We start from the raw sequence: 27,318 nt of genomic DNA, 5'->3' as shown, positions 1-27,318 counted from the left end.
GTGGCATTACATTATTTAATAAGTTATTTGTAAAAAAAAGTATTGTATACCAGGAGTAAATCTAATGATTGTCTGTACTAGAAGTCTGTAAATATACGAGTATAGGAATTAACTTATTTTAAGTTGATTTTAATTTGGAAGAGATCCAAAGATGAATAAAGCTACTACTACTATTACTACTACTACTAGTAGTAGTAGTAGTAACACCATTACTTAAGATTTAACACCATCAATATTTCACTTATTTTACATTCTCCAAATTGCGTTTATTATTATTTTGTATTCTTTGTATATTTAATGGATTTTGAAACTTTAATTTTCTTATAATGGATTTAATACTGTGTTTTCGAAGTTATCAATGATAAAAATACCAACCAAACTTTCAAAAACGTTATTTAGTTGCCGATGGCAACCTGTCGGAATATTAATATGTAGAAATGGTACTATAGAACCCAAAAGTGCAGAAAATAAAGTGTTAATAACAATAGACATAAACTGTGGTTGGGCCTAATGTGATTTGAGTAGTTATTACTTAAAGTTGTATATTTAATGGATTTCATAATTTTGGTTTTCTTACAATGCATTTGATACTTCGTTTTTGAACTTATCAATGGTAAAAATAACAAACCAAACTTTCAAAAACGTTATTTAGTTGCGGATGGCAACCTGTCGGAACATAAATACTTAGAAATGGTACTATAGAATCCAGAAGTGCAGAAAATAAGATATTAATGAGAATAAATATAAACTGTGGTTGGGCCTAATATAATTTTAATAGTTATTACTTAAAACATGTTTGCATTTTACCAAACTGTATGAAGGTAGCCACTGATGATCGCATAAAAGTGCTGAAACATTTTTGAGAATTTAAATAGAATAATTGTTTGCGGTAACAGGCCTGAATTCCCACAATTTACTATGTAATCACAGCTGCTGTTAGAGCTTCAGAACCAAACGATGATTATAATTAAGGAGTGTACACATAGCACATTAAAATTTCAGCTATATTTATTACATTAAAATGGACAGAGAAGTAAAATTAATGAATAACTAAGTAGCATTGATGAATTAGAGTCATTAAACCCAGTTGACATAATTTGCCTCTTTGAACATCATGTGACCATGCATTGTTGCCAATTCTAAGAAACAGCTACTGTATGTGCATACACATGCTTTGCGCTTGATGTAAGATTGTATCCTGCAAATTATGTCTCTCACTTGCTTGTGTAAAATTTATCGCTTACCACCAGCAATGGCCATGACAGTTCACTAAAAATGGAATAAAATTTCACTAAATAACTCAATCCGATCATGTTTAATGCTCGCAATGGGTACGACATTACCAGCAGCGCGGTCAGAGCACTACTTGATGCTCATAGGCTTTTGGAGAATGCGTGATGTAAGTGCGCAGAACGAGCCTAAACTCGACCGACATCCTTCGTGACTCCAACTATACAAGCCCAGCAAAACAGGAATTTTGTGTGGTACTTGAAAATGGTCAAGGGTCAAAATCATGATTGTACAACAGAATGAATAATCTATGCAGTCAAATGGCGGAGCTTTCATTTAAACAAAGAAAAAGTGTTTGCTGGTGATTTTAATGTAGGTTTTATGATGAACCCTTCGAGTAAGAAGTTATTTCAGTCGCTAATACTATCATTAGCTTAATTACAGCCACTAATAATATGTTCGTGAAAAGGTCCAATGAACAAAACTATTTTACAGAATCAAGAAGCAATGGCCCCTCAAACAATAACACGTGTTCCTCTTGTTAAAGGTTAATACTGATAAGGACAAAATTTACTACGTCTGAGTTCAAGGATTAGCCAGTTAGTAAAAAATTGATTATATTAGGAATCTCCTTAAAGTCATGAACTGGATTAATGTGTTTAGTGTTTATAGAATGAATGAAAAACACAACACTTTTGTTACGAAAGTCTCTAGATTCTTCGAAAGCTGTTTTCGCCCAGAAATATTGCAGATTTTCTGATTGCTCAACTTATTATACATCTGTGGCTAATTTGTATCAGTGAAAAACTTTAATATTGCATGGCTTGCATGCAGTTGTTTCTGGTATTGCGCATAAGTACATTCATTCTCAGAGTAAATTTCTGTATATAATCTTTTACATATATTAAGCGGTTATATGCATAAAGACGCGGGAGTGTCGTTGTATCAAGTAGACTGAAATGTTTCTTACAGGATTCTGCAATACGCGATCCTTGAATAGGTCTGATTGTTTTTTCCTACTATCTAAAAACTCAGTTTACACCTAGTGAATTTCCCCATAACATTATCCAATACTGCAGCTGCAACTGAAAAACCGCGTAGCAACAGAGATTTAGTACGGTTTTTTTTTGGTAGAATATCTTAGTTTATACAGTAGAAAAATCGCACGTGCAAGTTTATCAGTCAGATAGCCTATTTTAGGTTTATCTAATAATCAGTCTACCATATTTTAAAATAGTGATAAATATGAGTAGTGTTTTACGTTTCAAATGCAATTCTTAGCGGCTTTGGTAATGATCTTCGTGGTGTGGAGTCTCTTCCGCGGATCTCTACTCAAAGAGTTTCAAGCGAAAAGAGTGGGGGTGTGCATGTATGTGTATAAGGGGGGCGGGAATGTGTTGTGGTTGGATGAAAACAGATGTCAAAATTGATATGTTCGAGTGACGCGAGCCTTATTAAAACAAGAACAACTGTTACTATTAATATTACGTGTACGTAAACGTTATTAATAGTAGATTGCCGTTTTACCAACAACAGAAAATCATGGCAATGGGAAAAGGCTTTAAAGTTTCTGAAAAAGTGAATCCACCGAAGCCTTACAGTATCCTGCTGGAGCAGAGAAACAGAGAAGAGTCCCTCCTGTTTGAATCACAGGCAGTAGCAGTCTTGTGTAAGTATTTCTTGTGTGTTTTTAGGGCTTGTGCCCGGTGACTATACACTTTCTTGATCACTATCATTGACAGACAATGATGACATTTGCTGTACTGAAAGCACAGCGTTTGCCCTCGCCTGCCCCTAGCCGATTTGTGTTTGTGGTTATTTGCAGTTGTTAAAAGTGTTCAAGCTTCTCATGAGTGTTTATAACTGTCACTGATATTGTGTCTAAATACACCAGCAGGAAGTGAGAAGTTATACCAAATGTTATTGTTTCAGCTCCATTAGAGGTGGAATCTGTCAAACGACAGTATACGAAGCTGCTGGATGCTTACGGCTGTCTTGGAGTCCTGCAACTTAATGCAGGTAATATCGGTATCCTTAATGACATGTTTGCGGTTCCTTGTATTTCGAAGCAATAGGTAGTATTTCACCATAAGGAATTAGTAATTTCAGTTTCTATTCCTGGTCATGATAGCTATAATTGTCCTTACAAAATTATCGTTAAAACATTAATTCTTAGCTTTTATAATCTATTGTTTGGGTTAGTTTATTTGCGTTAGTGTACAAATGTCTGCCGAAAGATCTTTCAGTTAAGTTTCAATTTGTAACATGTAGACCCCTTCTTTGTAGAAATTATTAAGCAGAACAGAAACAGCAGAAGTAATATGCATTTCTTCACTTGTTTACAAGAATGTGCTAAGTGCAGTCGTGCACAGGAAATGTATACAAACTATCAGCTGTTCATTTTTATTAATCTTTCTCTGATTTGTATGTATTCTATATGGACTGAGTATATTGTGATGTACTGTACTACATGTGTGTTCTTCTTTTTATTTATGTATCATCAACTGAATACAAAACTACAGTGGAGCATTGCACATCTCCTTTTCTTGTCACATGACCATGACTGATTGTAGTATAGATGCATACGATACATATATTGTTTACGGCTGAATTTGGAGGAATGATGGACAACACAGTACCACACAAATATTACGATGGCAGAGAACTGAACCTCAGGAAACAACTAACAGATGATGTCACTACCAAACACAATAATGTTATCAACAAACTAATCAGACCTTCAATGGAACTGGGGTTTTTGTGTGATAAAACACTCAAAATTAAAAGTTGGCAAATAAAAAAATTTAAAACTGCATATCTGCTAATGAAATCTAGAAAAAATATATATATATATATATATTAACGTATGTGACATGCACCAAATCAGTTGCTAGAGATTTATTTATCTTGCAACACAGGTTTTTTCTAGTGCAGTTCTAGTTACTGGCATTTTTACTGATAAGTATGTCAAATATGGAGCAAACATAGACTGGCCTATAGATCAAATTGTTGCCACAGTTTTTATCTTGTAGTTGACCACCTCACAAGCAAATTATCACCTTCGTACCAAACATAGACCTCGGGCTATGGTACAGATCAGTCTTTGACCACAGGGGACCACTGCCATACTCAAACTAAATAATTTTGTATGGAACACTGTCTCCATTAACCAATATATGTATAGGTCTAGTATTCAAAATTATCCAAGCTCTGCTTCTCAGTAGATCGTTATCTACATGTACATCAGTACCCTGCAGATCGCTGTGAAGTGGTACCAGTTATTGGGGTTTCTAGAACTGTTTCATTAATGTATGGAGTGCGGGAAGAATGATTGTTCAAATGCCTCTGCTTCTGCTGAAATTAATCTTAATCTCACAATCCCTTAAGTAGTAAACATAGGGGGTTGTAGTACTGTATATCCATGGAGTCATTGAAAGCCAGTTGTTGAAAACTTGTAAATAGGCTTTCAAGGGATAGTTTGTGCCTACCTTGAATAGTATGCCTGTTCAGTTTTATCAGCAGATCTGTGTCATTCCCCCCATGGGTCAAACAAACCTGTGACCGTTTGTGCTGCACTTCCCCTTACACATTCAATATACCCTGTTAGTCCTATTAGGTGCTTGTCCCACACACTTGAAAGCATTCTATGGTGGATCGCACGAATGATTTGTAAACAAACTCCGTTGTAGACTCATTGCATTTTGCTTTACCCACAACTGAGCCTGTGTGATCCTTCTGTTTCCTATACCTACAAAGTGTTACACCCATCTATTTGTATGAATTGACTTATTACAACAGTGACTCACTGATATTGTAGTCATAAGATAATAAGTTTTTTACATTTTGTGATCTAAAAAATTTTACATTTATGAGATTTTGAAGCAAGTTGATAATTTCTTCACTGCTTTGAAATCTGATCAAGATCTGACTGAATACTTCTGCAACTTCTTTCAGGCAGTACTAGATTATAGATAACTGCATCATCTGCAAAAATCATGAGGTTACTATTAACACTGTTTGCGTGGTCATTAATATACGACATAAACAGCAAGGGTCTAAACCCACATGGCTAGGGCCCATCCAAAATTACTTCCACATGTGACGCCGACGACTTTCCATCCAAGATAACATGCTGCATCCTCCCTACCTAAAAATCCTCATTCCAGTTACAAATTTCGCTTGATACCCCCGTCCAATCAAACTTTTTGATCTCAGTTAGACCTATGTTGATGTAGTAAATGTGACACTCTAAGCCGTTGAAATGTACATGAAGTAATGATACACTGTAAACAAAACATACAAACAACATGTGTTGAAAACATCTCAATCATAAATGTTGCAGGCTGTATTTACATCTACATCTACATTTATACTCCGCAAGCCACCCAACGGTGTTTGTCGGAGGGCACTTTACGTGCCACTGTCATTACCTCCCTTTCCTGTTCCAGTCGCGTATGGTTCGTGGGAAGAACGACTGTCTGAAAGCCTCTGTGCGCGCTCTAATCTCTCTAATTTTACATTCGTGATCTCCTCGGGAGCTATAAGTAGTGGGAAGCAATATATTCGATACCTCATCCAGAAACGCACCCTCTCGAAACCTGGCGAGCAAGCTACACCGCGATGCAGAGCGCCTCTCTTGCAGAGTCTGCCACTTGAGTTTATTAAACATCTCCGTAACGCTATCACGGTTACCAAATAACCCTGTGACGAAACGCGCCGCTCTTCTTTGGATCTTCTCTATCTCCTCCGTCAACCCGATCTGGTACGGATCCCACACTGATGAGCAATACTCAAGTAGAGGTCGAACAAGTGTTTTGTAAGCCACCTGCTTTGTTGATGGACTACATTTTCTAAGCACTCTCCCAATGAATCTCAACCTGGTACCCGCCGTACCAACAATTAATTTTATATGATCATTCCACTTCAAATCGTTCCGCACGCATACTCCCAGATATTTTACAGAAGTAACTGCTACCAGTGTTTGTTCCGCTATCATATAATCATACAATAAAGGATCCTTCTTTCTATGTATTCGCAATACGTTACATTTGTCTATGTTAAGGGACAGTTGCCACTCCCTGCACCAAGTGCCTATCCGCTGCAGATCTTCCTGCATTTCGCTACAATTTTCTAATGCTGCAACTTCTCTGTATACTACAGCATCATCCGCGAAAAGCTGCATGGGACTTTCGACACTATCTACTAGGTCATTTATATATATTGTGAAAATCAATGGTCCCATAACACTCCCCTGTGGCACGCCAGAGGTTACTTTAACGTCTGTAGACGTCTCTCCATTGATAACAACATGCTGTGTTCTGTTTGCTAAAAACTCTTCAATCCAGCCACACAGCTGGTCTGATATTCCGTAGGCTCTTACTTTGTTTATCAGGCGACAGTGTGGAACTGTATCGAACGCCTTCCGGAAGTCAAGAAAAATAGCATCTACCTGGGAGCCTGTATCTAATATTTTCTGGGTCTCATGAACAAATAACCCGAGTTGGGTCTCACACGATCGCTGTTTCTGGAATCCATGTTGATTCCTACATAGTAGATTCTGGGTTTCCAAAAACGACATGATACTCGAGCAAAAAACATGTTCTAAAATTCTACAACACATTGACGTCAGAGATATAGGTCTATAGTTTTGCGCATCTGCTCGACGACCCTTCTTGAAGACTGGGACTACCTGTGCTCTTTTCCAATCATTTGGAACCCTCTGTTCCTCTAGAGACTTGTGGTACACGGCTGTTAGAAGGGGGGGCAAGTTCTTTCGCGTACTCCGTGTAGAATCGAATTGGTATCCCGTCAGGTCCAGTGGACTTTCCTCTATTGAGTGATTCCAGTTGCTTTTCTATTCCTTGGACACTTATTTCATTGTCAGCCATTTTTTCGTTTGTGTGAGAATTTAGAGAAAGAACTGCAGTGCGGTCTTCCTCTGTGAAACAGCTTTGGAAAAAGGTGTTTAGTATTTCAGCTTTACGCGTGTCATCCTCTGTTTCAATGCCATCATCATCCCGGAGTGTCTGGATATGCTGTTTCGAGCCACTTACTGATTTAACGTAAGACCAGAACTTCCTAGGATTTTCTGTCAAGTCGGTACATAGAATTTTACTTTCGAATTCACTGAAAGCTTCACGCATAGTCCTCCTTACGCTAACTTTGACATCGTTTAGCTTCTGTTTGTGTAACTTGGATCACCCTTTGAACAATATACCAGTGGATTGCATTGTTCCCTAGACCTGAATTTTGTACCATTTCTCATGCTTTCCCACATTTAGTCCCATAAATGGTACTGGTGGAGGACATACACATTCATTTTATGTAGAAAAAGTGGCAACAGATGCTACATGATGATGCCAATTTTTGATGTCTAGGTGGAACATGTAAGGTGTTGAACTGTACCTTCATGTTTGTCAACCAAAGCTCTATCACAAGTCAATATTTTTTCCTGGATGCCACCACGTAATCTGAAAGATTTTATCCATATTTATACATCAGATACTGGAGTTAAAATAACTTTGTTTTACTATACCATATATTTGAAGCTTCCAGGTAAAAGTTTAAAACTTCCTTCCCCCAGCTTGGCCATTTATTTATCTACACATTACTGTTGTGTCATGTTGACCTTGTTCTTGTGATTTGTTCTGCCATTTTCAATTTCAAGCAGAGTCCATCATTGCCAGCATTCACTCTGTGTGCAACACACTGTCCTGTATAAATGCCGCTAATTAAAATTGTTAGATAAATTCAGAAACATTGTATTAGATAATAAAGAAATCTAAGTATTTGCATATATTTGAACTACTGTGCTTAAATTATGTAAAACGCCAGGGGTAGCTCTTTCCCATGCACCAGTTAGTCAAAATGTTACTGCTGATTGATAGTTGTGATTGTTTTTTGTTGTCGTAGTGTCTGTGGGTGAACATCAAACCATTGAATACGAGGTGTCAACTGTGACCGATGATGTCGTTTAATGATGAACACATACAATTCGTCCAAATTCAAGATAGCAGCTATGATGTCATTCATACAACCACAATAAACAGAAAACAATTCCATTCTTAAAATATTTTAAAAATAATAAAACAACTATGTAGTTAATGGAACACCCAGAGGAAGTTGGGAATCTGGTGCAGGGACAAACTGAAGCACCCCAGCCCATGCCCCACCCAATACAAAAATCCGCTAACCTCACGTATAAATCCCTTAAAACACAATAAAACTAATGTTGTTATCATCAATTTATTTAAATAAACTAAACTCTACAATATTAACTAGCTGTGAAATAGTGATATTGAAAGGGGAGGAAAGAAACTAATGGTGTTGGTATATTCCATAAACGCCTGTAGCTACAGTGAACTATGCAAAACAGTAATATCCAAAAAGTAGTAAATCAATTATAATGCAAGGCTGCAGCTGATACGTCAATAACAAGTGTTGAAATGTTGCTCTCCCAAACATCCACCTCTATTAACTACCCACATGCCCACTGAAAACCAAGAGGGATCAGCTAGTATCTGTTTTCTTATACCAAAACAAGAAAATTAACATTAAGTTATCGGAAAATTTATGTCCTTTCAAAATAAACTATAATAAACAGAAAATACTTAAAAGCATAAAACTTCCTACTATTTTTGGCGCGGTATATGAAGAGATAGAATGCTTTAGTGTTGTCATATAAAACAGAAAATGTTGTAGAATTTAAACAGTGCCTGTGTAACCACTGAGTTAAGTGGATAGATGTTTTTAAGTAAATTTTGTTAATGTACCGAACATGAAACTCTGTTATTAATAACCATTGATCCATATACCTTCTGCCATGATATAATTAAAAATATTGATCCACCTACCTTCTACCATGATTTGAATAAAAAACATTGAACCACTCATGACATTTATCGAAAACTATTTTGTCATGGATTCAATTGTCTTGATCTATCTGCCTCGTCATTCATCATGTTCACTTCCTATCATTCACTATGCTTACAATTACCAAATGCAATACGCAACAGAAAAGCTGCAGACACCAGAAGTGCACTTTTACTCTAGAGTTGACCTATATAGGTGAAATGTTGTAGCTGTAAGGGGGTGGGGGGAGTGTTTGTTGGTATCCTATTGTAGGGTTGAAGTATAGAAGTAAACTGGAGATTGGGATAATCGACTTTTATAGTTGTGTGTGTGTGGGGGGGGGGGGGGGGGGGGATTAATTGGTATCCTGGTCTATGATTGAACTATATAGGCTAGCTGGAGATTGGGATACCACGATCTTATGGTACATTTTATATGGTTTTGTCACATTTTATTTTTCGGTAGTTTCAAGTGAGTCCGCAAGGGAGACGAGCACTTTTTTACCCCTCCCCAAAACAGATTTTCTAGCTCCTCAACATGCCTTTGTATTATTAATGCTAACCCTAGTAATAGAATTTTTTTAAATTCATTTATATGATTAACCATTAAATTATGAAACCTTCTCTTCCCGAAATCCCAATATGAAACAAAAGAATCCAGTAATATGCTTGATCCCTCCTCAGTATACTCTTCTATGAATCCAACAAGCACCCTCTTAGTTCATCCACTTACTAAAGTAAACAACACCTCATAACTTCCACTCCTTGAAACAACATCTGCCCTACAGCCAAGTACCAACAGATTTCGTACTCTTCTTGTACTAAACTTTCCCAAAAGCTTCTCGTCAATTTCTGCTAGTGCCCCAGGTTCCTCATCTGCCTCTAAATTTTATAGTCAGAAATAAAAGTTCCTAGCAAAAAGAAAACCAATCAGTGAGCACTGACTCCCATATTGTGAACATAAAGTGACACTGATGAACTGTAAAGAAAGTAATAAGTAAAATCTGCAACAGTGTTAACCTTGTGTTATCACACCATGTGCCCCATCAAATCAACCACCATTATTTGCCTCTTGAGATCATCACATAAACCTATTACCATTACAGGAAGGAGTAATTCAATGACATTCCTGACAATAAAATTTACCACAAGTGTGTCACTCAAACTACACACCTGTGCTTCAAAATGTGCACTTGTTGCAAACCATCATCCAAATACAGCCCCTATATGACGCCGCATCATCATCATCATCATCATGTCACAAGTCAGATCTTATCTTCAATACCACATTCTTCATTTGAACTGACTGTGGCTGTCATGTTAGGAACACCAGTATTCAGTTTTCCTGTTTTGCAAATATTTTTTAAGTAGTTTGTTTTCGTTTGTTAATACTGGTATGGTTGTTCGGTACTATAGCTTACCTTTTTGTGACTTAATATATTTTGTATTTTTGCAGAATTTTACAACAATATTTATTATTTCATTCCAGTCTGGATAGTTTAGTGTGTTAAAACATTAAGTCCTTATCCAGCATTGCCTGGATGTATGACACTGGAATGTGTAGATTTATTTCTTTCATGTGCTAGTATGCACACTGTAACTGGGCATTCTTATTTTTCATTTAACTTAGATATATTGTATACTGTATGTGAATAGATTTTGTTCTACAGCCCTTATGAAGTAAAAAAGCAGTTCTTGGATGTATGTCGGTATTTGAGTGAATTATTAGGCTGTTACTGTGGAACATGCAACGCAAGATGCCCACCTGATGCCTGCCACAGAAAACAAGTAGTCCTTATCTCACTGCATCTCTTTTTCAAAGTTAGTAATGCATTTGGTTGTTAAACCAATAGAGAATCCAAGAAAGAGTCATTAAGGGTCATAGGCAAGAAGGAAAGAAATCAGCAAAACTTTTGGGTTTGGGTAGAGTTTTCTCTCTCTCTCTCTCTCTCTCTCTCTCTCTCTTTTCTCTCTCTCTCTCTCTCTCTCTCTCTCTCTGTGTGTGTGTGTGTGTGTGTGTGTGTGTGTGTGTGTGTGTGTGTGTAACTGTAAAGAATGTATAATATTTTTACTTGAAAGAATGAACATTACTTGTACTTGTTTGAATTACTTCTTAGTTAATTCGAATTTTTTGCATTGCAGGAGAAAGTACAGTGCTGTACTTGGTAATGGTGACAGGATGTGTATCAGTAGGAAAGATAGCAGACTCAGAAATTTTTCGCATCACTCAGACTACGTTTGTGTCACTACGGAACCAACCACAAGATGAGGAACGCATTTCAGAAGTCAGAAAACTGTTGAATTCGGGTACTTTTTACTTCTCATGGGCATTGTCAAATGAGAGCCTCGACATAACTCTGTGTGCCCAACGAAGACAAAGAACAGGGGAGACTGACAACAGGTTTTTTTGGTAAGTAAACAATGAGACAATTGTTTGGACAGGAATTGAAATGCAAATAATAATTTGAGGGAGAGAAGAGGAAGGACTGTATTTTCTTCAAAGAATGCAAGTTCAAAACAGTGCCTGAAATGTTGTTTGTATGGCTAATTTCTGCACACTGCCATTTGCCAGTATTTACTCATACCATTGTTTGTGAGGTACCCTGAACTACACATTAACATTAGTATGCCAAATGATACAGTAACTTGTTAAACAATATTCTGTACATGTGTAAGCCATTTGGTGCCATTATGTTTTGAATTTATTTTTGTTCAGTTTATGGATAGTTTTTATAGTAATATGGTTTCTCTAATTTTTACTTGTGATACTTCTGCAATATATGTAAGATGATGAAGCATGTTTTAAAACTGGTCAGTATAGGTGTGATTCCAAAATTGTTTTGTGTCAAAGTCAGTACTTATCTTGCAGTTTTTCACAGTTCATATTTGCGTGACATACTGATATTGATAATATAAACTGCTAAAAGGTACTGTCTGTGAAACAAGTATTGGTAATGTGTGGCACAAGCGATCATGGGAAGTACAATAGGAAATATGGAACCGTCCGATCCCACCCGTCTGCTTTGACCCATGACGTCACAAATATGGCGGAAACAAAAACACACACACACACACACACACACACACACACACACACACACTCTTTCCACAAGAAGCCTAATGACACTAACAGGACAAGCGCGGGAAATGGGCTGTTTTGGGTGAGGGGCAAACTAAATATAAACAAATTTAGACGCCTTGCGTAGCTACAACGTGTAAGCGAAGACAGCCATGCATGAATACCCACCCACCTCCCCAGGGGTCGTAACCCCTGCAACCCATAGAAGATAAAGATGCTTCAGTAGCTGATTAGTGTTTTTTGTCTTTTAAAAAAAAAAATCTCACGGGATAGAACGAACAGATCGGAAAGATAAATATAATAAACTAAAACAGAAATTCGAGGAAACAGATAATTAAAATAAGTAATAAGTGTTTTTAAATTTAAAAAAATCTCACGAGATAGAACGAACAGATCAGAAAAGTAAATAAAATAAGATAAAACAGAACTGGAGACAGCCACACTCAAACCAAACTCCGCGCTGTCATGACGTCACACACGACAACACCCATACGTCACGGGTCAAAGCCGACGCGTTGGATCGGACGCTTCTGTCGACCCGTACAATATTCTAGTAGTAGCTGGGTTTTTGACAATTTAATAATGTAATGATGAGATGACTGTTATTTAATTGTAGGAAAAGTGAATTTAAACATGACAGCCACGAATTACTAGCAGTAAGAGTGTAAGCGTTGCTGCTTCATATGGTATTGCTCTATGAGTACTTCAGATAAGTTGAGGTGAATGTGAAGAATAGATATGGTAATACATGTGAATAAGTGGTTCGTACCCATAAATAAAATATGCATATAAAAAGTTCATTGATCAACTAATACTAAAATGCCAGTAATGTGTGCACACACTTGAAAAGACAAAGAAAAAAATCATAACATTGAACCCAGTAAGCTATGGGAAATTATTTGCTACTTCCAGTAAACACACAACATTGTGAGTTGAAGATCATGACATAATATAATGTAATAAACATACAGAGTTGTTAGAAAGCACAAAAATTTGTTGTGGAGATCCACGTGATGTTGGTACAAGAATGTAGGACATGATGAGCAAAAAAGTGATTGACTGGTTCAAATGCTTTAAGGGGCAGGGAACTCTTGACGACACTGTGTGTGTGTGGGGGGGGGGGGGGGGAGGGTCTGCTGTAAAAGAGATGTATAGCAGACAACATAGGGTAAATGCGACAGATGTTTGTGGAAAGTGATCAACTGTATGTCAGATTTGCAGTGAGGGTAACATGCACAATTTTTTTTGTAAGTAGAGGACTCATTTATGCACAAATTGACAGACAAGGAGAAATCGGCAAAGAAATACCGGAGATATAGTAGATGTGTGTCCTCAATAGTGATGCACGTCACATGCTGCCAGCCCATGCTAGCCTGCCCGAGAAAGGGCAGGTTCGCATAGCTTATGTTGGTTTAATGTGGCCTAGAGTTACTGGGTCCCCCTGTGCCCAGGCTGGCTTTCTGGGCTCCGCTCTACTGGGCTGCCTGCTGTCAGTAGACATGTATTGCAGCACAGTTTGAACTTGACAAGTGACCCAGTTCCATACACTATGTAAGCACTGGCTTCTACTGTCGCTGACTTAGACAAAATTAAGAAGAATTACAAATTACTGATCATAAAAAAAATGAAGCTTTTTCTTTCATTTTCTTATTATAAACTATTATCAGTCAGTTTTTTGCAGTTCCTTATGAGAAAGAAATTGTGGCGATCCAGTGGGTATTTCATGTAATTTGCATCTCTAACTGAAGAATTTCACTAGTACAACATGTGATCGTATGGTGAATATAATTGTTAAGGATATTCAAAGTAACTGTTTGGAAAATCAACTATTGTAGGAATATTTTTCGTGACGTGAGAGACAGTGTGATTTTGGGTGGCAGAAATAGCAAAGTGAACTACTTGGACCTGTGACATGAAACAGATACTTCGTCATGGATGGTAGCACAGTCCTGAAATGATCAACCCAGGAAATAGTATGCTCTAAACCACAGGGAAACAGCATATCTGAAGAATTCTTATCCTTGTCAGAAGAAGAAGCTAGTCAATACACAAAAGGACTACTACTATTGCAGTTGTGTATGTAGTGTTGTTGAACGAAGAGAACCATCTTTCATCATATACTTCTAATTGGTATTGTTCAAGTTGATCTGCTTTGAGGTGGTAGTGTATGAACGCTGTGAACATGGTTCTGTCTCAAATAAAATAATGGGGAACTACTTAGTGTTATCTTGTTGTGTCAATGTGGGAACTTATAAATGGTGGAATAGGAGGAAATATCTCAGGAGAGAGAGATTTTTTGGCAAAAAAAGTTCTTGAGTAACTTGCCACATCAGATTAGAATAAAATTTTAGGCTTTCGATCACAGCCTCTTGCATCAAAAGCTTTGTGGTTTATCTGAGTCTGTCACAAGGTAACTGAGAAATTTATACCCAAGGATCCAGTTGTGAAAGACTTCATAGAGAGGTATTTTTGTTTGGGAGTGGAAAGTGGCAGTGTCAAATAGATATTTTGAATTTATTTTTTTACTGATGTGACTTTAGATTTGATGAATATGGACCATATAGTGGGGCAGGAAATGTCAATTGCCTCAGTATGTTTTCTGCAATTGACTGTGTGTTTCCCAAAAAATAAATGCAACTCACCATCCTGAATCAACTCCTCTAACTTGTTGAACCCAAAGGAAGAGATCACATTCCATGAAGCCTTGAAGTACCATACTTGATGCTACTTACAGGTGTGGAGCAAGCAGTGAACTGTCATTTTTCAAATCAATTTCTGAATGAACTCTGTAGGTATGTTAGGGTGTCATTATGTGGGTAGCTATACTTTCCCATCAATTTGCAACCATGATGTAATTGCTGCACTAATCTATGGTTAAGAAAGTAGAATAAACTGTTTTAAACTTGATATTGACTGTCTCTTAAATCAACATTTCAAGGAAAAACAGCAGTCTGGCAGGCACTAGCTTATCAGAGTACCAGTGTCATGTATTTGCACAATTGTTGTTGCTTACTGAATATTGTTAATTTAGGGGCCAAGAGCAGAATAAAGTTGACAATTGATGCAAGAAAATGAATACAAAATTATATAGGTTTCATAATAATGGATTCTTCTGCCACTGATTAGTAGAGCAATTTCATGTTTATCAATGTAAATACTCACTGTATATTTTTTGTCTTATAAAACTATACTGTCAAACTCCATCATTTGTAAAAAGTTTGTTATGGCGTTGAGCCACAATCATGCAATACTTCTTAAAAGAGTAAACTGTCATGTGATTGTGTATTATTACATTTATCCTTAGTACTATGTCTTTGAGAGTCCACATTCCTGCACAATTACATGTTAGACGTATTACCCTTGTTTACCTGCTTTGGACTGCCTTAACAAATATGACTTAATAATGGTCAAGCAACATTTAGCATTGTATGTGATAATGGTATAAAAGCCAAAATCTGGATAGTACAAAAGAAAAGATGATAATATGCAGTCAAGTGGCAGTTTACTCTTTCAAAAAATCCGTGGTTTGTGTTTTTTCATCAACAAATATGAAGATTTCTTTACTGTAGAGTACACATCACACTTTTTGTATCTGAATGAAAAATACTAATTACAAAGAAAAAGCAACACAGGATTTTTTATTTCTATGTAATGCATCCAAACGCGTATTACATTACACGACTTCATTAAATCTCTTGCATGTAAATGTAAAAGTACATAGCACTGCTTGTGCACTAACAGAATAGTTCTTGCGGTCCTAGTTTACCCTATTCATGTGTAGTTTACATGTATGACCCTTCAAGATGTAGATGAGACGAGCACTGCAGTGCATACACAGATGTCACATAACACGCGGAGTGAGCGTTGCAGCTTGGGTCTGGCTGCAGTTCACGAGCTACAGGCTGTCTGGACCAGCCTAGTGCTGGCATGGGCTTGCCAGACTGAGGCAGGCTGGCAGGTCAGTGGAAAGGGTCAGTGAGCAGGCTTCAGCGACTAGCAGTTCACAGTGCATGGCTCTGGTCCTAAGTCCCTCATTTCTATCATCACATGGGACCACAACTTGTGCAACCAGTTCGCCCAGAGTGATTAAGGAATGATGGTCCCTGGCTTCTTTGCATGCTAAAAAAGCTGATCCCAAATGTCAAGGATCAGGAAAGTGTTTATCACCTTTTTACAACACCAGTGATGTGATTTATTGAGTATTTCTATCTGAAAGTCAAACTGTGTACACCAAATGTTGTACAGCAAGTCAAGCTCAGCTTGTTTATCAGGAATGGCCTGCCAGTTTTAGGCTCTGTGGGCTGAGGTGCCAGATTGTCAGATTTTTGGCAAAAGGCAGATGCCAGTCAGCATTTAGTGGTAGTGTTGTTGGCAGACAATAGCCTACTTGTCAAAGGTCCTCTGCTTTGATAGACATTGTGTGTCCAATAATCTCAAGACATTCTTTGGAATGAGTGTAATTGATGGAAATAGATGCCATAACTGTAGTCGAAATTGTAGTACTGCTTCACTGTAATGGCATTATTGAGAAGTCTGACAGCATTTTTGTCAGCAGTGCAGCCTGGCACACAAGTATTTATTCAGAAGCAGTTTTGGAGTTTGTATCTAACACCATTCTCCCTTGTCAGGATTTTGAGGCCCCATTAATTTTGGGTGAACAGACTCAAAATGCCACCATCAACACCCACTCACCCACCTGCCTCAGTAGGTCTAAGCGTGCATTCCATGTCATTATTTTGAAGGGTGTGTCGGTGAGTGGTGGAGATTTGGGGAGGGGGGGGGGGAGGAGAAGTGCAGTGGAAACACTGTTGATAGTTAAGAATGACTTTTATTAACACTAGTAGATGACATAGCAAGGCAGATCTGCCTCCCTCTGTTGTCCCTGGCTGGTGCTGACGTATGGGCGGTGGCATCCAACCTGGCTGCTGAGCTGGTGCCCTGCATTGCTGACGGTATGCCCATGGCAGTCTGACAACCTTTAGAGGCCACATCCGTTGACAACAGTGGGTTGCTACCTTCTTCAATGTTGTGGAGCCCCTACGGCCCCTCACACTACTCGTGACACCATGGCAGTGTGCAGACAGCTGTGCACGAGTTAAGACCTGCTGCCCTCTGACAGCAGTTGGACGGTGGCTAGTGCAATGGCACCAAGTCCCACTAGGAACTCAGCAGCAGCAGACATGGCTAGCAGGTAGGCGGGGCTGTGGCACCAAGTTCAATGAGGGACTTAGTGCTGGGAGCAACTCACCACTCATGGCTGTTGCTGGTGGTGCCTAGCTGTCTCACTGTCTGGCATAGCCCTGGCATCGTGGTGGTGCTACGGCTGGTTTCCGATCCCCTACCTCAAAATTCAGACATATTTATTCGCACCTATTCACATCATCCATAGCGAGAGACTTTCCCTGATGTGGTGATGTCATCCCACTGCCTTCACAGTTACTTCTGTGTGATACGGCTTACTGCTGCACTCGGATATCCTGGCTTCGCAGTCCTCTTGCATGTTTGTTATTGTGATCCACATGTTGCCACACTGGCAGCTACCAACTCGTACCTGTTAATGCAATGCTTCACAGCGACTCCCACACTACTACTCATTACTTTTGCTAAAGACTTGTAATTTTTTCTCAAAGACCAGGTAGCAACACTACAGTTTTGATATCTACTTGTTCCCAAATTGAGCTCTTTTTCAAAGAGATTCATTATGGCCAAAACTGTAGTGAATTTTATCTGGTTTAGAATAGAATGATTTTACTCAAAAATTCATGAGCAGATATATGGCAAAAGCAAGTTTTTTTCATTTTGCATTTTTTTTATTTCTCGGGAGAATTTGAGGAGTAATGTTGAAATAAGAAATGAAATGAGTAACTTTCCAGAACTTCAAGACTTTATACATACCAAGACCACTTTCTGACCACCATAAAACTTCAGTATAATATGGCCAGTTAAAAATTTTTGTCTGTCATGCTGCTGAATGTTGTTATTCATAAGTTTGACGTACTTACAGAAGAATCTTGACTGAAGAAATAATTTTTATGTGATGGTTTGTGATGTGTTCTGTCCTGAGTGGTAAGCACACATGCAATAAATGATGATTCCCAAGTAGTGCATAAATGGTACTTTATTAGTGCAGCACAAAAAGAACTGGGTTCAACATAATGTAGATTCTGATAGACACTACTAAAGGATCCTCCTAGTATGATATAAATACAAACAAGTCAAAGTCTGTTGTGATTTAGATCATAATGGTAATTACTAGCTTAGGTTCACAGTCTTAAGTTCCACAGAAGAAAACTAGTCTGGGACGTGAGTGTGGGGAGGACAGCATTGGAGGAGTCGAAGGCTCCGAGGATGATGGCTAGTGGCTCAGTGCGGCTGCTGTTGAGCATCTTCTGCGAGCGGCTGCCAGAGCAGTGTTGTGGCCCAGTCTAGATCCCTATACTGGGCTCGATTGGACAGAGCCAGGAGCTCAAAGAGAGGGAGCCTATAGTTGCAGCTGGCATGAGCTGCTCCTAGTGGTCAGGCAGCATCTTAAAATAATACACTGCTGGTGGAGGGATACCCAGTATGTATGAATATTTTGTCTGAAGTACTATGCAGTGTTCAGGGATTGCAGCATACGAGGCTGTAAGTGTGTGTTGGAACTTATAGCCATCAATTTTAATAAACCAGGTAAAAGTAGATGTGATGTATAGATGTGATAGACACAGCTGACATCCATTTAGTGGTTGGATAATCTTTCTGCCTGTTTATACATTATACTTATGTATTTACATATATCTTCAACTTCCTACCCTATTCTCACCTAACCCTGTCCTACTTTGTATATGTTTTATACATTTACGTATTATTTCTATAATGTATCTGACTTATAGTTTATTGTTGTGCCAAATGTCCAAAGGGTGAATAACTAAATAAATAAAGAAAAATAAAAAAATATTAATGACAAATATTTATGATGAGGAGGAAGTGCCAGTCGCTGCCTCAAATGTCTGTCTACTGCAAGTCTTCCCGCATTTTGCTACAATCTGGCATAGTGACTTCCCTGTAAACAAGAGTAACTTTTGTGAAAAGTCTTCTGATATTATTCACTAAATAATTTATAGTTATTCTGAATAGCAAAGGCTTTTATGTTAGCTGGAATTTACTTTTACGTCTGTGTATTTCTCTCTGTTAAGAACAAAATGCTAGGTACTATCTTTGAGGAAATCCTCAGTTCAGTCAAAAAGCTGATGCAGTGTTTAGCAACTTCGTGTATTGCAAATTAAGTGACAGGTGAGCACATTCCAGAAGTCAAGGAACATTGCTTCAACCTAGGCACCACAATTTCCTGCCTTCTGAATGTCATTGATGGACAGAATGAGATGAGAAATGTGTGTGTGATATGAAATATCTTTTCCACCTTTTTTGTTATCATTGTGTAAGTTAACTTATGACTCATGTGTGATTGTTGCTAAAACAAGTGAAATTTGAGTTGTTGTTTGTGTGGTGATGACTGCTGACTTGGGATTGTTTCTGGGTGCAGTCATTCTGTTGTGGGGTTCATCAGTGTTCCAAGAATATTCCAGGGAAATGCCCAGATGATTGCTTACAACAGGCTATCAGTAATGTAGTGCCGGCTCTGTGTGTGTGTGTGTGTGTGTGTGTGTGTGTGTGTGTGTGTGTGTGTGTGTGTGGAGGGGGGGGGGTGTTATGAGCACCCTAGAGTGATTAATACTATTTGTTGTATTAACATGTTATATTTATTAATTTTTTTCGTTTTAATTAGGAATCGCATGCTCCACATTCATCTCCTGAGGTTTGGTGTAAGCTCTACTAACTGGATTCTGAAAGCTATGTGTGGCAGTGTTGAAATAAGGACTGTTTATGTTGGTCATAGGCAGGCTCGTGCAGTTATTATATCACGCCTGAGCTGTGAACGTGCTGGTACAAGGTACTACTATTTATTTAAATACATTTCAAGTGGTACGTCATGTTTATCTAGTATTTCAGATTTTAACCTGTTGACTGCAATTACTCACTGTAAAATGACTTGAAGGGTGTTGTTAATACTACAATTGTTAACTGTAAAACTTTAAATTACACAGCATACTTTTTGTTCTTTTACAGATGAATAAGTGTAGTTTTATGGATGTTCATTTACCTTTCATATTTATCTTACTGATGCTGGAAATATGTATAATTAATTAATAGTTCTTCCAGCTCAATAAAATAGTTTGTATTTTTAAAAATTCTCTTCTGTAATACTTTGGAAGTTCAAAATTGCAGCAATTATCTTTTTGGAGGTAATACCAGTAAAGATGAGTAATTTGTTCATTTTGTGACGGCTTGTATTTCTCTTATTAAGGACCACTAATACGTACTCAAGTGTTGTACCATTTTCTTATCGAATATGTGGAACATAAACTTGGCTTTCAGTAGTAGCAAATTTGCAACAGGTATATGCTTCATTTGGTGACTCAAAATAACAGAGTTAAGTTCTTATGTGATTTTCATGAGATAAAAGATAGTGAGGCCAGTTTTGTTTTTGTCATTTGTACCGTGAGGCTCAACAGGGTGTAGGAACTAAAGTGCACTTCAGACCACTGCAGTTCTCTGTTTCTGTTCTGATAGAGATATTTTAACCATTGTAAAGCCTTTCTGGCAGTAGACTAATTTATTCTTTTAGTAGCATTTGATAACTGCATTTTTTGTGAAAGCAGATTTTTTTTCCCTTCCATGTTTATCATTGCTGTCACTGTTTCTGTACACATACTTTACTACAGAAGTAAAATATTGTTCACACAGGTTCAATGTTCGTGGTAGTAATGATGATGGACATGTAGCAAATTTTGTGGAAACCGAGCAGGTGATATTCTTAGATAATGAAGTAACATCCTACATCCAGACTCGAGGTTCTGTGCCACTTTTTTGGGAGCAGCCAGGAGTTCAGGTACATTTTTACACACGTTATATTTAAGTAATAGAGAATGTTTACTAATTAATTTTGGTTTTTTTCATAGAACATAAATGCTTTCACAGCTTGTGTGTTACCTTGTAATAATTCATGTGAATCGGTGTAATGCCAAATTTTCTAACAGGCTTTGTGTCTAAATGATACACAAAGAAAATGATCAACACTTAAATCATTAAAATAAAAGAATCACACACAATTTCTAGCTTCCTGCGATGTCAGGATGACTGATGACGTGAGGTGCCTTGCTATAGGTGAAAATGGTATTGAGTGTCGATTAGTAGGGCCGATGTTCATGGAACTAGGTGGATGTCTGACGGCAAGTCATGAAAACAGCCATTACATAAATACAGTTATTCCAAGCAAAAGATACAACAGTTGTAGTGTTACCAGTCTGCTGTTAGTGCCCCCCAAGATGAAGGCTGGTCTCGGTCAGAAAAAGATGGTCAGCTCAGCAAGCAGCCTCGTGCAATGGACAGTGTGCAACATAGCCCTGTTGAGCAGGCAGCAGCTGAGGCAAGGTTACGTGGTCAGCACTCCAATGGAGTAGCGCAGCGTGACACCCTGAGGCTGTTGAACAGCACGCAGCTGTGACCGGCTTTGCAGTAATCTTGTTGGCTGGAGTTGCTGCACAACTCAGTGTGAAAAGTAGTCAAGTACGCAGTGTTGATTCAAGGACATTGGCGTAGCGTTCAGAGACTGTGACCTGAAGTGTGTGTCTGCACAAGGCAAGTGGCAGCTTTGCTGCCAGTCAGGCTTCAGGCTGGAACCATCCCCCACCAGGGGGCCCATGGCTCTTTTGTGGGTGCGTGTGTGGCATGCACAGGGCCCGAGCTATTGCAACCTCTACCCTCCTGGGATGCTTTCCCATTGCCATATCCATTCCCGTGCTAGCTCCTCCACTTCCTGCCCCTCTCCCTCCCATTCTCTCTCGGTATTTCCCTTCACAATGACCCGGCCAATCCCTCCATTCTGCTATTCCTTTATTGTCTTGTCTCACTTTGGCACACTCCCTTCTTTGGATTTTTTCGTGTTCTTCTTGGGACTTAACTGCCCTTTCAAAATTATTTCCATAGTGTTAGCCATTTGGGGAAGAACACCCTCACTAGCATATTTGGCATGGGTTCTTCTCCCCTCCCCTCACCTGTCCTCCTTCCCGCTTTCCTTCCTTGCCATAGCATCCAGCCCCCCCCCCCCCCCTCCCCCCAACCAGCTCTACATCACCCATATTTGGTTGACTCATGGTCATCTCCTCCATCTTGAGGATCTGGCCCACTATCGTTTTGGTGCCCATTTGACGGTGGTCCACAGTGTGCTGGACTGTCGTAACATAGCCCAATTGTATGGACTCTTAATCTTCCTGACTCGCTACCCCTGGCGGATGATGCCTCAGTGGCTGACTTGGTTATTTGAGGGGTTGGCAGGACACCCTTGCCTCCTCTGCCCCGAATGGGCATCGACTGTCTGTGCTTGGTCGTCTCCCTCAGCCTTTACGCTACCCATGCTTTTGCTCTTCTTTCCCTTTCTCATGCACTGTGTTTTACTTGGTATTCTTCCTGTGTTTTCCTGTGCTTCTCTACCCTGTCCATGCAATAGTCCTTTCTGCGCATTGTTGGGTGGGGTGCCTCTGGTAAGTGGTGGTGGGGGGGTATGTTCCCCAAAGCACTCTTTGCCTTTGAGGACCTCAAGTAGATGTTCAGCTATTCTCTCCTTTGGTTGCGTGCATTAGGCACTTCTTTGGTATGCAGTTTTGGCGACTAGCCTTTTCCAGGTAGGAAGGACCAATGCTTCATCCCTTTAATTGTTAAACCAGCCAACCTACCAACCAACTAGGCGGAAACCATGGGACTCCAGATAGGGACCCTGAACTCTGTAAAAGCTGGCCAGCAGTTGGTCCTCTGGCTGGAAGGCACCAGTTCGACTTCTGGCGGCATCATACTTGAACATAGATAGTAGTTCCGCAGCTAGCGAAGGCAATGTCTAGTAGTAGCTGCTAGGTGATCCATTTCACAATGACTACTGATGTGGTGTACCTTTTGCAGCTGGCTGCATGTGTTGACAGGCAATGCATAGCAGTATTTATGCTGGTTTGATCCACCACAATTTTGCTAAACTATCAGTCTTTGTGCAGGTGAAAGCTGTGGCAGCAAGTTACGAACAACAGTTTCCCCCAGATGGAACACTGTTCCTCTGAGATCTACCTCCTGTTGTCCAATGTCGACTTCAGCATGAAACACAGGAAATGTAACCCTAGGATCATGCAGTGCCCCTCACCTTCACGAGACAAAACTTCCATATTTTCCCAGAATCATTTTGTTCCAACCTGAAAACGTAACATCACTGAACCTAGTGATCCACTGCCCCAGTCATACAAGATTTCACCTTTGCTTTGGTTTCCACAGCATCAAAACTTCTGGTAGCACTGTTCAGCAGACATGTTTAACAGTTGATTATTTATTTATCTTCTTCGTTTTTCCCTTACGCCATTTACTTCTGCCCTCTTGCTCCCAGTGTCCCACTTTCTCACTTTTTTACACTGTGTTTGGCAACACTCTCTTCAAATATGCCCTGAATGTCCTCAGCGAAAGCACTTCATGTCAGCAGAGAGGGCTTTTTTTTTAAAAAAAATCCCAGCTTTTGTCAGTGCTGAGGCTGCACTAATAGCGCCAGCCAGGTCCTCTAGAAATTCTGCACTTACCTTCCTTGGCACATCAGGTGGCAGTCCCGTAAAGAATGTGTCTAATGCTCTAAATTTCACTTCCTGCAAAACGATTCTATCCATCAACTGATAGGTATCGATCTGCCCTATCATATCTATAGATTTCGTGGTCTCGTTTTACTTCTGTGATACCCGATTTAATTGTTTGCGATAGAATCTGCAGCTATTCTGCTTTCTGTAACACTGTACCAGGCCTTTCATCAAATGACTGCATATTCCTTTGGTCTCCATGGTACATAAAATGTTTTTGCTTCCACCGTCAGGTAAAACTTGATGATCTGTAACAGCTGTCCATCTGTTCAAAATTTTAGCTCCACAGCTGTCAATAAATTATCCATAAAGCCCAGTAAATCCTCTCATGTCTTGTCTATTCCAGCAGTAGCTAAACCTAAGGTGGGAGAGTGAAACTGAACAAGGCCCTATCCTCTGTTACAGCATTCATTGCTTATGTAGTGCTACATTAGACTCGTTCAAAGTATCCAGTTGCTTATTTCGGCCTGCATTATTTGGTATCGACTAAGCAGTTCTGTCAAATATTTGGTCACTTCTTGCGTGGTAAGTGCTCGTGTTTTTGCCTCTAGCGTTGTGCAACCTGAAATATGGCTTCCCGGCTAAGACACAAGTTGAAAATATGGTCACTATTTTTTTATTTACTTAAATTTGCCATATTTCGTGACAGTACCTTTTCCGTTAGACGTTTGCAAGGCGATATTAGTCTTGGCTTCAGTTGTCTAAGTATGATTCCACAATGCATCTATGTCAGCTGCAGAAATGACGTGGTTCAACGTGTTTCTCTCATTTTGGTGTTTCAAATACAGTTTCTTCAAATGTAGTTTCTTCTTTTTAGTTAATACAAAAATAATAGTAACATAATTCAAACTTATTTATGACTGCGACCTTCACATTGTTTTTCCGTCAACACACACCAAGAGTTAGCTGCCGACTGACTATAGTCAAAGACGACTCCATCGTCAAAGATATTTTACACAATTCACAAGTTTCCATTTGTAATCAGTCTCTTTGCTATTCTTCGATACATTTGCTAATAGTAATCAATATGCTTTTACTCTCAAAAACAGAAGTAAATTAACATATAATAAGACAAATTATAATAAATTTTGACAAAAATATAAGAAAACATTTACAATTCGGCATCGACAAATACGGTAAAAAAATAACATCTCCCAGATCCATTACAAACCTTTATCTAATACACAAGAAAACAACAAGGAAAAAGTGGGATGATAAGGAGGACACTTAATTGTAACACTATCATAAGTTCTCTTACTATAACTCGATGCCTCCACTCAAAATAAACTACTTGCAGCAATTGAGTCATGTTCCTTGAATCACAAAAGTTGCATATCCCATAACAACTAGGCACAAACTAGGATACATTCCTTCCAAAATTCACTTTGCACACCCGTAAAGCATCATCTCAGTTTGTCACGCACTCCTCCTGCAAACCAGAACTGGAAATCTGGTAGAAGATGGCCTGCTCTCCAGTGTGAAAAAACCAGGAAACTGTTTTTTCACACATATCACTGTGGTGATAATGACTCCGTACTTTAGAGCTTCGATGCTTCTCCAAATCTATTTGGCCACTTCTGTCATCAGTTGTAATGGGGTATCAGGATGGCTGATGAGGTCAGGTACCCCACTACAGGTGGAGATGTGAGTGTCAATTACTAGGGTGGCTCGTCATGGAGCCAGGTAACTGTAAGATTACAAATCATAAAAACAGCAATTACATAAATATATTTATTCTGAGCAAAAGATGCAACAGTCGTAGTGTTGCCAGGCAGTGTTCAGCACCTCGAAGGTGGGGGCTGTTATCGGTCAAGAAAAGATGCTTGGCTTAACAAGCTGCCCCATGTGACAGCCAGAGTGCAGCGTCATCCTGTCTAGCAAGTGGCAGCTGAGCTGAGGTTACATGGTCAGCACTCTGGTGAAGTACTGCAATGTCAGGTCACCAGTCTGGCAGGAAGCACACTGCCATAACAGACTGTGGAATCTATCGCATTGGCTTGAGTGTCTGTGCAAGTCAGTGGGGAAAGTTCTCAAGCAGTCAAAGTTGAATCAAGGACCCCAGCATAGCATTCAGCCATTTCAGGTCGATGACAGGTGTGGACTATAGCCTGATCACAAAGAGAATGAGGCCACCCTAGTTCTGTATTGGCAGAAGTTGGTCGACCTCAGCCTGCTCATCTCATTTGTCTGCCCATCGCAAACTCAGCTATGTAATACAGAATCTTCCACATGTAGCCATTGTGAAGTAATTATTGTGCCATGTTATGTTGTGCCACAAATTAATAAATCTGTTGATGAACAATGAAGCAGTTCCTGGCCTATCTCGGGTATTGCCAGATATGTTTTTCACTTCTCGGGAAAGTGCAAAAGGAGTGGAGCAAGAAAAATAATTACCGTATAACTCCGCTTTTATGTTCCCAGAATTAATGTTTTCCCATCATTTACTACATTTTTTATCAGTCCCATCAAATTTCCTATGCCCACAATGTTAATTTGCACCAGATTTCGTGTCAACGTATTTATAATTTTCCCACGATTTACGCATTACGAAAAAATGTTTGTGGAGAGAAAATGATGCTGGCATGATGTTGGCCATCCAGTAGTGTTTACAAATATTATGTGGTTAAGTTTCTTGACACCAGGGCACTCTACTCGACGGATTTGAACCGGTAAACATGTAAAATTTGGAACAATTCATGCCTTATCTCCCGCCACTGTCAGGCTCTACTTGGCATGGTGGCTGATGGGAGTAACTAGGTTCATTCAAAGAAAGATATTATGACCAATCACAACCATTTCCAAACTGTCTCTACTGCACAAACACATTTTCGTGATTGTTGTGATCATCGTGACACCTTTGTCGAACCATATTTCTCATGTTTCAGCGTATGGCCACTTGGAGCACTAGTTGACACTGTCATTCACTTTGCAATGCTGAAATGTCTTTAGTTTAAACACAGCGCCGGTTACGTATTTTATTCACACTGAGCAAAATGTGTTTCGAGAATTTATTCTCGTTGTCAAGTGCAGTATTGATGTATGTATTTTTTGTGATATTACACAGACAAACAATGTGAACGATAGTTTGTGAGGCACAGTACCTGATAACCTCAAAAACATGACCACAGTGCAAGAGATGCAGAATAACACATATTTAAACACCACACAAAATACTTATTTACATTTTTGCTCTTGACAATGAGAAAAAATTCTCAAAACGCGTCATGCTAAGCATGAAAAAATACGTAAGTAGTGCAGTATTTCATTATTTACATAATGAATGACAGCTGCAGGCTTTCAAAAATACCAATTATGACATATGAAATTGACTCAAACATTCCTACTTCCCAGACAGTTATCAGCTCCAGTTACATTGATGGTTTTTATTAGATAACAAACCTTCATTATATAATAAACCTGTCCCTGACAAGTCTTTCGATGCCCGTTATGTACATATATC

At 39.0% G+C, this 27,318-nt stretch overlaps 1 protein-coding gene across 1 annotated transcript in view; it reads left to right on the top strand.

Moving 5' to 3' along the window:
* Nucleotides 1–2,588: 2,588 nt before the first annotated feature.
* The window catches only part of LOC124555696 (synaptojanin-1), a 135,064-nt gene continuing 110,334 nt past the window's right edge, over nucleotides 2,589–27,318 (top strand). Inside the window, exons 1-5 of the mRNA XM_047129701.1 lie at nucleotides 2,589–2,899; nucleotides 3,163–3,249; nucleotides 11,223–11,490; nucleotides 19,925–20,089; nucleotides 20,944–21,088. Of these exons, the coding sequence (XP_046985657.1) occupies nucleotides 2,773–2,899; nucleotides 3,163–3,249; nucleotides 11,223–11,490; nucleotides 19,925–20,089; nucleotides 20,944–21,088 (792 nt within the window). The 5' untranslated portion in view covers nucleotides 2,589–2,772. The remainder of the gene's footprint in view (nucleotides 2,900–3,162; nucleotides 3,250–11,222; nucleotides 11,491–19,924; nucleotides 20,090–20,943; nucleotides 21,089–27,318) is intronic.

This window comes from Schistocerca americana, chromosome X, assembly GCF_021461395.2.
Source record: "Schistocerca americana isolate TAMUIC-IGC-003095 chromosome X, iqSchAmer2.1, whole genome shotgun sequence".
Lineage (NCBI taxonomy): Eukaryota > Metazoa > Arthropoda > Insecta > Orthoptera > Acrididae > Schistocerca > Schistocerca americana.
The sequence above is the reverse complement of the archived record's forward strand: the minus strand, read 5'-3'. Positions and strand labels throughout refer to the sequence as shown.